The 12405-nt window shown below is 34.4% G+C and overlaps 1 protein-coding gene across 4 annotated transcripts in view; it reads left to right on the top strand.

The window, feature by feature from the left end:
• gdpd2 (glycerophosphodiester phosphodiesterase domain containing 2) overlaps positions 1–12405 on the top strand; it is a 33217-nt gene that overhangs the window by 7891 nt on the left and 12921 nt on the right. For all 4 annotated transcript variants that reach the window (XR_008838761.1, XM_056471779.1, XM_056471780.1 and 1 more), the window contains exons 4-13: positions 1959–2052; positions 2149–2208; positions 3147–3245; positions 3494–3587; positions 6069–6208; positions 8658–8740; positions 8826–8979; positions 9222–9443; positions 11614–11762; positions 12249–12396. Coding sequence is in view for 3 of the 4 variants with exons in the window: in XM_056471779.1 (XP_056327754.1) it covers positions 1959–2052; positions 2149–2208; positions 3147–3245; positions 3494–3587; positions 6069–6208; positions 8658–8740; positions 8826–8979; positions 9222–9443; positions 11614–11762; positions 12249–12396 (1243 nt within the window). In the remaining variant the exon portion in view is untranslated. The remainder of the gene's footprint in view (positions 1–1958; positions 2053–2148; positions 2209–3146; positions 3246–3493; positions 3588–6068; positions 6209–8657; positions 8741–8825; positions 8980–9221; positions 9444–11613; positions 11763–12248; positions 12397–12405) is intronic.

Raw genomic sequence — 12405 nt, 5'->3', positions numbered from 1 at the left:
AATCCAAAAATGTATTTGTTGGTGGGGCAGATAAAATTGTGTAGTGAGTACACTCACAGATCTCTCTTCTAAAATAAACTTAACATAATTAATTAGTATTATAATATTATTATAACATCTGTAGGGTGCTGTACAATAATATATTTGTGCATATACATTAGATTAATCGGTACCAAAGTTAAAACTAATTAAAGTCAGAAAAACTATGTCAAAGTCATAACTAATCAGAAAAAAAGACCCACATTGATTAGTTGGGAAAATTATTAAATACAATTTTAATAAACAAACCCAAAAAATCAAGAGAAACATAATATAAAATGTAGTTTTATTTTATTGAATTTATTGTATTTCCTTTCCTGAAGATGTTGCCAAATTCTAAATATATTGGCTATATTCACTGAGAAATCAATTTTCAAATGGGGGTGTACTCATTTATGCTGAGCACTGTATATCACTTGCAACCTAATCTCTCAGGATAAAGAGAGTTAGTTAGTGATGAATTCATATAAATTGACAAAATCAAATGAAATCTTTTAAACAAAGTAAATATAAGGAAATCATAGAAAAACTTGAATTACATTGGAAATGACAGAGTACAAATTAGCCACTTATTTGTCAAGACATTAAATAGTTATGAACTGAGTTATGAATTAAGATTGTGTTGCAAGTTTTGCATAGGGTTTTAGGAATCAGTAGCTAGATGTGGGCACAAACTCTTAATTGATAACTGTGATAATTATGTTTTTGTTCTAATCTCATGTGCAAGGCTCCAAAAACAGCCCAGAAAATGGTTGAAATCTTAGTCTAATGATTCAAATGAATTTATATAAACTTTTTATGTTATCTAATATTATATAAAAACATTATATTATAATAATAAAAAATCCCGTTAAAAGTAGTCATCGGGTGAAAAAGCGTTTCTGGAGTTTTTTACAAAACTTTTGAACCTACAGTTGAAGTCAGAATTATTAGCCCCCCTTTGAATTTTTTTTCTGTTTTAAATATTTCCCAAATTATGTTTAACGGAGCAAGGAAGTTTTCACAGTATGTCTGATAATATTTGTTCTTCTGCAGAAAGTCTTATTTGTTTTATTTTGGCTAGAATAAAAGCAGTTTTTAATTTAAAAAACATTTTATGGTCAAAATTATTAGCCCATTTAAGCCATATTTTTCGATTGTCTACAGAACAAACCATCGTTATACAATAACTTGCATAATTACCCTAACCTGCCTAGTTAACCTAATTAACGTAGTTAAGCCTTTAAATGTCACTTTAAGCTGTATAGAAGTGTTCTGAAAAATATCTAGTCAAATATTATTTACTGTCATCATGGCAAAGATAAAAGAAATCCGTCATTAGAAATGAGTTATTAAAACTATTATATCTAGAAATGTGCAGTAAACAAATTGGGGGAAAAATAAACAGGGGGGCTAATAATTCTGAATTCAACTTATTATATGGCTTAAAATGTCTTAAATATGGCTTAAAAATGTAAATTACATTGTAATCTATGTATATTAGATTAGATTCAACTTTATTGTCATTACACGTACAAGTACAAGGCAATGAAATTCAGTTTAGGTCTTACCAGGAGTGCAATAGCAGCAAGTGAGGGATATAGCTATAAGTTATAAAGTGCCGTTATAGAAAAACTATGGTGATATTTACAGATGGATGTACTATGAGCATTGTATACAGGTTGTACTAGCTGTGAACAGAGATTTACAAAAGATGATTATATGTACAGGTTGCTGTTAATAATCAGACGTATGCAGATAGATAGCAATATAATTACATATGTATATGTACAGTGGGTATATGAAGTTATATGTGGTTCCTCACCTGAGTATGAAACAAATAAAACTAGGTGCATGACTGCATCACTAATCCACTGACCTGCTGTTTCTGAGATTGAATGTAATAACTGATTGTGTTATGTTTAATTTTCCTTCTGCAGCGAACTCTTTAAAGCAGTGAAAAAATGGGTGAACTGGTACATGATAGTGATGATCATTTCAGCTGTGCTTGCCATATACTGCCTGCTTTTACTGGTAAGTAGGGCATAATTGTAACCAGACTGCTCAGTGGGTAGCATTTATATAAACAGTAATAGTTGTTCCTCTGAGATCATTCTTCATTTATTTCAGGTATTTGGATTGCTACATCTAGCCATCAAAGAGCCATTGAATTTACACTGTCTGCATAAGGTAAACTCCCTCTTTTTTCTATTTACGATATAATGACCATGTTAAACACATAGTTAACCTTAAAATCATATATATATATATATATATATATTTTAAAGTATGAAATGTTTTGTGTATTTTAAATACCCTTTATGTATACATACATTACTGGTCAAACGTTTGAGGTCAGTAGGATTTTTAAATGTTTTAAAATGAGCTTCTCCTGCTTACCAGGGCGGTATTTATTTACATCGGTTTGTGTTAATTTTCATGAATAGTTTTTAATTGTACATTGCAGAGTTCATTTGCAAAAAAACATTCATATTTTTTAAAGTGTACATGTTTCTTTTTATGTAAGATTTATTATTAACATTTTATTTAATTATGATAGGGCAGTGCGTAGAAGTGAAGTTCGGGAGAGAGAGGGGTGGGTGGGATCGGGAAAGGTTTGCGAGCTATGACTTGAACTCAGGACACCCAAAGTGCAATGGCGCCGTTTGTTGGTGTACTGCCCCTGAGGCTATTGTCCCCAACATGATTTATGAAAAACAAAAATAACAGGGTTATCTGTTTTTGCAGAGGAACTCTTTATTTATTGTTCTTTAAAAGCAGGAGGATGGCTATTATGGCTTAATTTCACCACAGTCCATTTGTTTGTCAAGTAACTTTTTTTTTTCAGTGAGACAGTAATGTCTGTGTGAAGTGTTTTTACGGAAATTATTATTGTTTTTAAGCTGAAATGTTTTTATTATTATAATATAAATGCATTTATCAGGACATATAAGAAGCTAACTATGAAATTACCATTATTACGACCTAAAAGTGCTCATGAGGAAACTGTCTTAAATTGGTTGCCTTTAAAAAAATTGGTAACACTTTATATCACGGTTAGCTGCGCTCATGACAGATATTAATGAGTGATCTCTCAGTATGTTAATGATTCTCTGTTTTCTGTTCAGGTGTTTCTGTTTTTGGGTCTCCTCGCTGTTACTTTGGAAACAGCTGGATTTTGTTTCAAATGGGAGAAGCAGTGGAAAGCCATCTACATGTCCTTTCAGGTCTTTATCCATTCATCATTTCAGTATCATTTCTGCCTCTGTCTTTTGTGCCTTTGCAGCTGGATCTCATCGTATGCCATGTTAGCTCATCTATTACAACAGACACTGTGATATTATATTAGACCATCCCTCTATCGTAATGTTACATTATACTGTATTTATCCTAAAACTGACACTGAGGTTTCCATATCCTGTTACGGCACTTTTGTACTGTATGAATATGAAAATGTATCTTTTGTTTGCCGTAGGCTACTGCTCCTTTCCTGCAGCTGAGCGCTGTGGTAGCTTTAACTGTGATTAGCTGCCTCGTCTTCCAGAGCTATCATAGAGCTGAAACAGCTGGTCAGTTCTTTGCTTTATAACTGCTTATCTCTGACACAGAGTCAAATTCTCTCTTCTATCTTTTCGTTGTCTTGCATATTACATGGCTTTTCACATATATGAGTATAAAGAATAAAACACAGACATTTAGGTATGGATTTAAGTAACAATAATTTAAAATCTGAATGGTATATTACCATAATGCATGCACTTTAAGAATAGTTTATTCTAATGTAGGAAGGGATTTTAATACTCAAAGTCATCATGAAATGGAAATTGCAATCATTCTTATTGTTAGGTAAAGATTTTTCAAATGACAAAAATTGTAGGGGGCGACACGGTGACTCAGTGGTTAGCACTGTTGTATCACAGCAAGAAGGTGGCTGGTTCGAGTCACGGCTGGGTGAGTTGGTGTTTCTGTGTGGAGTTTGCATGTTCTACCCGTGTGTTTCCTCTGGGTGCCCCGATTTCCCCAACAGTCCAAAGACATGCGGCACAGGTAAATTGAATAAGCTAAATTGGCGATAATGTATGCATGTGAATGAGTGTGTATGGATGTTTCCCAGTACTGGGTTGCACCTGGAAGGGCGTCCGCTGCGTAAAACATATGCTGGATAAGTTGGCGGTTCATTCTGCTGTGGTGACCCCAGATTAATAAAGGGACTAAGCCAAAGGATAATGAATGAACGAATGAAAATCTGTAGGGTTGGTACAAGGGAAATGTAAACAAATTATTTCATAAACATAATTTTTTCAGAAACGTGATATGAAAGACATACAAAAAATGAAACATGCTTTCATGGATGAACCCTCTGTTTTTGGTGGTGTGTTAACTTATTGTATTCAGCAAAAATGTTATATATTAGAGCCTCATTAAAGCAATCAGCTAAAATAAGTAGTGAAGGCATAGTGGCAATTTATTATTTATTTCTTATTTAATCACACATCAAATTATGTCTTGATGGCTATACATATATTAGCAATGTGATTTCTACTGTTAATAAGTCAAAGTCAGCTCAATTCAACCACAAGTACAGGACATACAGAGATACGAAATTGCGTTACTCTTAGATTCTAGTTGTAAAACAGATAATAGAATTTTACAAAAAGTAGAAATTTAAAAAGAAATTACAATAAGGGTTGTCATGGTGGCACAGTGGGTAGCATGATCGCCTCACAGCAAGAAGGTTGCTGGTTCGATCCCCGGCTGGGTCAGTTGGCATTTCTGTGTGGAGTTTGCATGATCTCCCTGTGTTCATGTGGGTTTCCTTCTGGTGGTCTGGTTTCCCCCACTGTCCAAAAACATGTGCTATAGGTGAATTGAAAATGAAATGAATTGAGTTAAATTGGCCATAGTATATGTGTGAATGAGTGTGTATGGGTGTTTCCCAGTGTAGGGTTGTGGTTGAAAGTGCATCGACTGCGTAAAACATATGCTGGTTAAGTTTTCGGTTCATTCCACTGTGACGACCCGTGATTAATAAAGGGACTAAGCCGAAAAGAAAATGAATGAATGAATACAAATTATAAATAATACACATAATTACACATATAATATAATCTAAAAATATTAGTAAAAAATAAAAATTGTAAACAATACAAATCCGCTTAAGGGCACATGGCAAGGAGTGCAAACCAGAGTTGTGCAGATGCAAAACAGTATGTAGTGCAAAAAGCTTGTAAATAAGTAGCTGGTGGTGGCCTCCATGCAATACTGCCAGGGCTCACTGGGGGGCCGCGGCCAACAGGTTGAAAACCACTGACCGAGATGTGTTTTGAGGTATAGAAATAAAATATGTATATTTGTTTTAATGTATTAATTTATTATTAAAATTCTATATTATTATGATAGAATAAAGAGCTTATTATACGCAGATAAAGGCAAGTAGATCCTTAATAAACCCCAGTTTGAGAAACTAAGCTTTTAAGAATTAATTGTAAAGGCCACGCGGTGGCTCAGGGGTTAGCACTATCGCCTCACAGCAAGAAGGTCGCTGGTTCGAGCCTCAGCTGGGTCAGTTAGCATTTCTGTGTTTGCATGTTCTCACCATGTTCGTGTGGATTTTCTCCGGGTGCTCCGGTTTACCCCTCAAGTCCTAAGTCATGCTATAGGTGAATTTGAATAAGCTAAATTGGCTGTAGTTTATGAGTGTGAATGAGTGTGTATGGATGTTTCCCAGTACTGGGTTGCAGCTGCAAGTGAATCTGCTGTGTAAAACAAATGCTGGATGAATTGGCGGTTCATTCCGCTGTGGCGACCCCTAATAAATAAAGAGACTAAGCCGAAGAAAAATGATTGAATGAATGAATGAATTAATTGCATCTTCTTTCTTCTCAAAGTTTTATTTAGAGTGATAGATTAGAGTGAAATTACATTAATTAGGTCAACAGTAATTTAAAAGTAGTCAAAAAGAGGTTGAGGTCGATTATGCTTTATTTTCGTACTTTATTTGTCGAATTCTGTCAGTGTCTAAATATTTTTGTTGGTCTTTTTCTCTATAGCTTGTAAGGTTTTCATAATGATGACCTTTCTGGTTGTGTCCGCTGCTGTGTTCCTGTGTCCTCTTGCAATCTGCTCTCCATGCATTACCAGTAATCTGCCCCCAAAACCTGCCCTCATTGGACATCGTGGTGCTCCCATGGTAAAATTTTCACACTTTTAGTTGTAACTTTAATTTTAAAGTGCTACTTTGCCTTTGTAAAACGTGTAATAGCTCATGTTTACACTGGCATATCCATCAAAACCTCGCTTTTGCTGTTCCTTCATGTCGTTGCTGAGCCACATGAGGGTTTCACCATCAAACCAAATTTGACATGCTACAGGATGAATCATCTGCTGTAGTTTCTGAATCCGTTTAGGATTATAATGATTATGGCATGGTTCCCAGGTTGTAAGCTATCAACTTGGGGGAATATAATTCATTAGCATGTCAGTCTGCTCATAAATGTTGAAACATTTTTTTGAGCATTAGCAATTGATAGATTCACTAATCGCAGTGCAAAGATTTACAGTCATTACAAAGCATCTAGTCCCTTTCCGGAATGATGAATCGAGTGGCTGAAGATCTACAATTCAAACACGACCTGTTAAATTCCACTGGCAGGGAAGGTTGGAGGAGGTGTTTTGACATCTGGAGCTCTGTGGGTTTGATCCTCCTCTGCTCACCAGGAGATTGGAGGTTAACTGTGAATAAAAACAGAGGCGTGTGAAGAACACAGATTCAGTAGCTTTGAACAACTTTGTGTTTATACAAGAGCACTGAACATATTTATTTTTGAAAATACTATTGACAAAACAACCTTTATACTGGATGAATAAAAAAATTAAACTTATATAGTAGATGGATGTGTACACCATGTATGCACTTTAAGTACACCTTTCTAGTACTAGTTCTAGTTTCAATTTGATTCGACAACGTGATTCAATTTGATTTGACAAGGTGATTCAATTTGATTCGACAAGGCGATTCAATTTGATTTGATGAGGTAATTCTATTTGATTTGACAAGGCAATTCAGTTTGATTCGACAAGGTTATCAATTTGATTGAGCAAGGTGATAAATTGGATTCAACAAATTCATTCTGACTTGACAAGGTGATTCAATTAGATTTGACAAGGTGATTCAATTTGTTCAACAAGGTGATTCAATTTGAGTCGACAAGGTGATCAATTTCATTTGACAAGGTGATTCAATTTAATTAGACAAAGTACAAGGTGGTCAATTTGATTCAACACGGCGATCAATTTGATTCGACAAGGTGATTCATTTTCATTCGACGAGGTGATCAATTTGATTCGAGGAGGTGATTCAGTTTCACTCAACAAATCTAATACAATTTGATTTGACAAGGTGATTAATTTGATTCAACCAGGCGATTCATGTTGATTTGATGAGGTAATTCTATTTGCTTTGATTTGACAAGGCAATTCAGTTTGATTCGACAAGGTTATCAATTTGATTCAGCAAGGTGATCAATTGGATTCAACAAATGTAATTCATTCTGACATGACAAGGTGATTTAATTAGATTTGACAAGGTGATTCAATTTGTTTAACAAGGTGATTCAATTTGATTCGACGAGTTGATCAATTTGATTCGACAAGGTGATTCAATTTAATTAGACAAAGTACAAGGTGGTCAATTTGATTCAACACGGCGATCAATTTGATTCGACAAGGTGATTCAATTTGATTCGACAAGGTGATTCAATTTGATTCGACGAGGTGATCAATTTGATTCGACGAGGTGATTCAGTTTCACTCAACAAATCTAATAAAATTTGATTTGACAAGGTGATCAATTTGATTCAACAAGGTGATTAAATCTGATTCGACAAGGTGATTCAGTTTGATTCGACAAGGTGATACAAGGTGATTCAATTTGATTCAACAAGGTGATTCAGTTTGGTTGAACAAGTCATTGATACAACCAGGTACTAGAAGCATTTCTCAGAGATTTTTTATTTGACATGCCATCTCACATAGTAATACAGGTTTAAGTATAGTGAATACAATCATTAACTCTTTTCACACATACAGACTTTCCCGGAAAATTACAGATTTTTACCGGTATTACTGTGTGAAAGGGGCTATTTTCCTTTTCAAGAAAGACGTTTGAGAGGATTTGAGCAGTGTGGCATGATGGCATCACAAGATGAGTACATTGTGTGGTCATAAAAGGACTGTGATGGTCAGCAACTAACTGAAAACCGGGCCAATTCATGCATTATTTGAGTGTCTCTAGCCATTTTACTATAATGTATCAGTTTTATCTAACCTCATTATCACTACCAAAACTGCCACTCTCTGGATATTTGACTGTTTTTGCTTATATTTTATAAACGTTTTATTTTCTCTGTATTCTCTGTGGTGTAAATCCTAAATCAGCAGTTTCTGAATACCCAGACCAGCCCATTCATTCCACAAACATGTCACCTTTCTTCTCATTACTTTTAATAGTTGGTTTAAACTTCAGCAGAGCGTCTTGACCACATCTGCATACCTAAATCTTGTCATGTGATTTACAGATTCTACATTTGCATTAACAAGCTGTTAAGTTATTGTTTTTTGACATTGTGTTAATTATTTAGCTGGCTCCGGAGAACACTTTGATGTCCTTCAGGAAGAGTCTGGAGTGTGGTGTGGTGGCATTTGAAACAGATGTGCAACTTAGGTAACAAATTCTGTTCAGAAGTACTAGATACTGCTACTTGTTTGTGTGTGTGCATTATTTAATGCTATTGTCTGTCTTTCTTCAGTAAGGACAAGAAGCCATTTTTAATGCATGACTGTGGTAAGAATTTTCTGCTACGAACAACTGATGTAAAGGATAAGTTTCCAGGTCGAGATGGCAACAGTAACTTCACTTTGCAAGAGTTAAAAACGTTAAATGCAGGCGAATGGTTTTCAAGGGTGAGGACGAAGAATTGTGTATATTTTGTATCTGTAATGTTTTATTATATTATATTATATTATATTATATTATATTATATTATATTATATTATATTATATTATATTATATTATATTATATTATATTATATTAGCAGCACAAGTTCTGTTTTCATTAGAGATTTCCAGATTCCTGTTATTAATCTTTTAGCTGAGAAAATGACTTATTTTTTTTAAGGAAACCTTTTGATTTTTCTAATACAGTCGGATCCGTTTTGGACTCTGTCATCACTTTCAGAGGAAGAGAGGAGGGAAGCCAACAACCAGACAGTGCCATCTCTTTCTGAGCTCTTAGTTATGGTCAAAAAGCACAATGTCTCCCTCATATTTGACCTAAAAAATGAAAACAACTCAACAGTATTTCAAAGCAGTGACTCCTTTTACACTACTGAAACGATCAATAAATCGGGCATCTCACCAGGCAAGGTAAGAATGACATTTAAATAAGAGCTAGTTCCATTCTTTAATACTAATTGGTCAGTAGCTGTGTTTAATTTATAATAAAGCACTGCTATAATCGATCACTGCGCCACACTCTTACATAAACTACCTGACAAAAGTATTCTCAACGATGCCAGTAGTAAGAGCAACAAATAATAACTTGACTTCTAGTTGATCATTTGGAAAAGTGGCAGAAGGTAAATTTTTTCGATGAATCATCTGTTGAACTGCATCCCAATCATCACAAATACTGCAAAAGACCTATTGGAACCTGCATGGACCCAAGATTCTCACAGAAATCAGTCAAGTTTAGTGAAGGAAAAATCATGGTTTGGGGTTACATTCTCAATGGGGGCGTGTAAATGATAAAATGATATGCAGGGTGGATGGCAACATCAACAGTCTGAGGTATCGTGACATTTGTGCTGCTCATTACTCTACAAACCTCAGGAGAGGGTAAATTCTTCAGCAGGATAGCGCTCCTTCATATACTTCAGCCCGATCATATTTTATTTTGGAAAAATAAGCGTAATCTAGAGACCCTTAACTTATATATAAGCTACTTCTGATACCAAATGATCAACTAGAAGTCAAATTATTATTTGTTATTTCTAAAACTTGCTCAGGCGACAAGAAGTTGGTAGTGTATTGTTAACAACATAAACACCCAATAAACAACGTCATCGGGATGTTGCATTTTGTTTGGAAATGAAAATCGGGTTGACGTCAGAACCTAATGTCAGGCCGACGTCAATGTCCAACGTCAAACCTAAAATCAACCAAATATCAACGTCTAATGATATCACAGCTTGATGTTGTGTGGAAGTTACCACTATGACGTCTACGAGTTTCTTGTACATTTTAACTTTCCTGTAACTCCCAAAGAATTTTCTCTTGTTTTTTCTGCAATTAATTCTAATATTGTTTCCTTATTTAGAGGTGTAACTTGGATTTATAAGCCCATAATTAGTTTAGTTGATACAGTGTGTGGTAAAATCTGTTTCTCACAGTCTAAAAATAACAAATCTATTCACTCTCTATTTTTAAACCAAGTTGTATCCAAACCTAGCTCTATTACCTATTGGAATAATTTTGTAAAAATTCCTAAATGGGAAACTATTTGGTCATTGCCTCACAAATTTTTGGTTACAAATAAGATAAAAGAGATATCTTTTAAACTAATTCATAAATTCTACCCAGTTAAACATTTTCTCAGTAAATTTAAAAGGGATATTGATATAAATTGCTCTTTGTTCTTTGCATTTGGAAACTGTACCCCTTATCTTTTGGCACTGTGGTTATGTTAAAAAGCTTTTGTATGATGCTGCTGTTTTTATTAAAAAAAAGGTACTCTTTAATTTTAATCTACATTTTGAAAATGTAATTTTTGGATATTTTAATTATGATAATTTGAATAATGAAGTTTTTGTTATTAATCTATTTATTTTGTTAATTAAGTTTCATATACATAAGTGTAAATATTCCAACAAAAAACCTTGTTTTACTGTGTTTTATAAGGAGCTGAAAAATTACTTCTGCACTATTCAGCATAGTGCTAATCAAAAGGCCGTCAAAACTGTCCAACTGTGTTCTAGTTTCAAAATTTTAGATTAATGTAAAGGTCATGCTTGTTTGTATTTGTAAGAATTTTGGATAATTATTTATACTCTTGTTTTATGTCTGTTTTATTTATTTATTTTTTTGTATTATTGTTATTATTTACCTTCTATTACCCTGGCATTGTTTTGTTTACTACATTGTCATGTATCTGTTGTTTAAAGCATAATAAAAAATAAATAAATAAAAAAAAACACTATGACGTCTATCAGACTTTGGATTTTGGATGCCACATCTGACGAATAAATGTCAGTATTTGAAGTCAATATAATGTTGGTTTAAAATGTTGGATCTCGACGCTGGATTTTTGTCACTCCAACACAACCCTAAATCAACCAAAAATCAACGTCATTTGAAATTATAAAATTATATTTTTGTAGTTCACAACAAAATATTAGCATTTTTAACATTACAACCTAAGTAACAATTTGCTTGTATTAATGCTACCATTCTTTATCTGAAAGTGTTCATGTTTTACTTTTTGTTGTGTGTATATTTTCCTCATTTACAATATTTGAATATTATGCATTTGTTTCAGATATGGTGGCTTCCCCCAGAATATAGACACGACGTGATGAAGATGGAACCAGGCTTCAAGCAGGTGTATAATAAGCAAAAGGAAATGCTTATGGATGGTGGAAACTTCATGAATATGAACTTCAGCTCACTTAGTGCTCGTGAAATAAGGTAGATTAATAAAGTGGAGGAATGAGTGTGGCTTATCTCACATGCAGAGACATGAAGCAGCTGCCATTTAATGTTAGTATGATCTTGCAGCCTTGGGGAACAGCCTCGGTTTGACTCTCTTACAAAATGACAGAAATGCTGTGGAAAAAAAATGATCTTCTGAGATCTCTAGCTTAAACTCTCTGATGCATCTACTAATGATTATAGTATCAGGAATGCCGGGTTGGCAATTATCAACACATGGATGCACCTGTCATTTTAAAACTTTCCCTGACAGTAAAGATGAAGAAATAATCAAATTGAACTAGAAAAGCTTGACTGATGAATACGACTGCGTGTTAAAACAGCCGTGCCACTCCTGTCTATTGTGCAGAATGCTGACTTGTTGCGACCTGTCAAAAAGGTCCCTGATTTTGAGCCAAGATTTGTGTTTACCTATGTTTTGACATCATTTAATTTGTATGTTATATTTCTCTCCTTAAACAGTGAGCTGCGGAAAAGCAATGTGTCTGTGAATCTCTGGGTTGTGAATGAGCGCTGGCTCTTTTCATTACTCTGGTGCTCAGGGGTCAGTTCAGTGACCACCAATGCCTGCCACCTCTTCAAAGGCATGTCTAAGCCTGACTGGCATCTGGTAAGTCTT

This window comes from Danio aesculapii, chromosome 14 (genome assembly GCF_903798145.1).
Source record: "Danio aesculapii chromosome 14, fDanAes4.1, whole genome shotgun sequence".
Lineage (NCBI taxonomy): Eukaryota > Metazoa > Chordata > Actinopteri > Cypriniformes > Danionidae > Danio > Danio aesculapii.
Note: the sequence above shows the minus strand (reverse complement) of the source record. Positions and strands in the feature narration are given on the sequence as shown.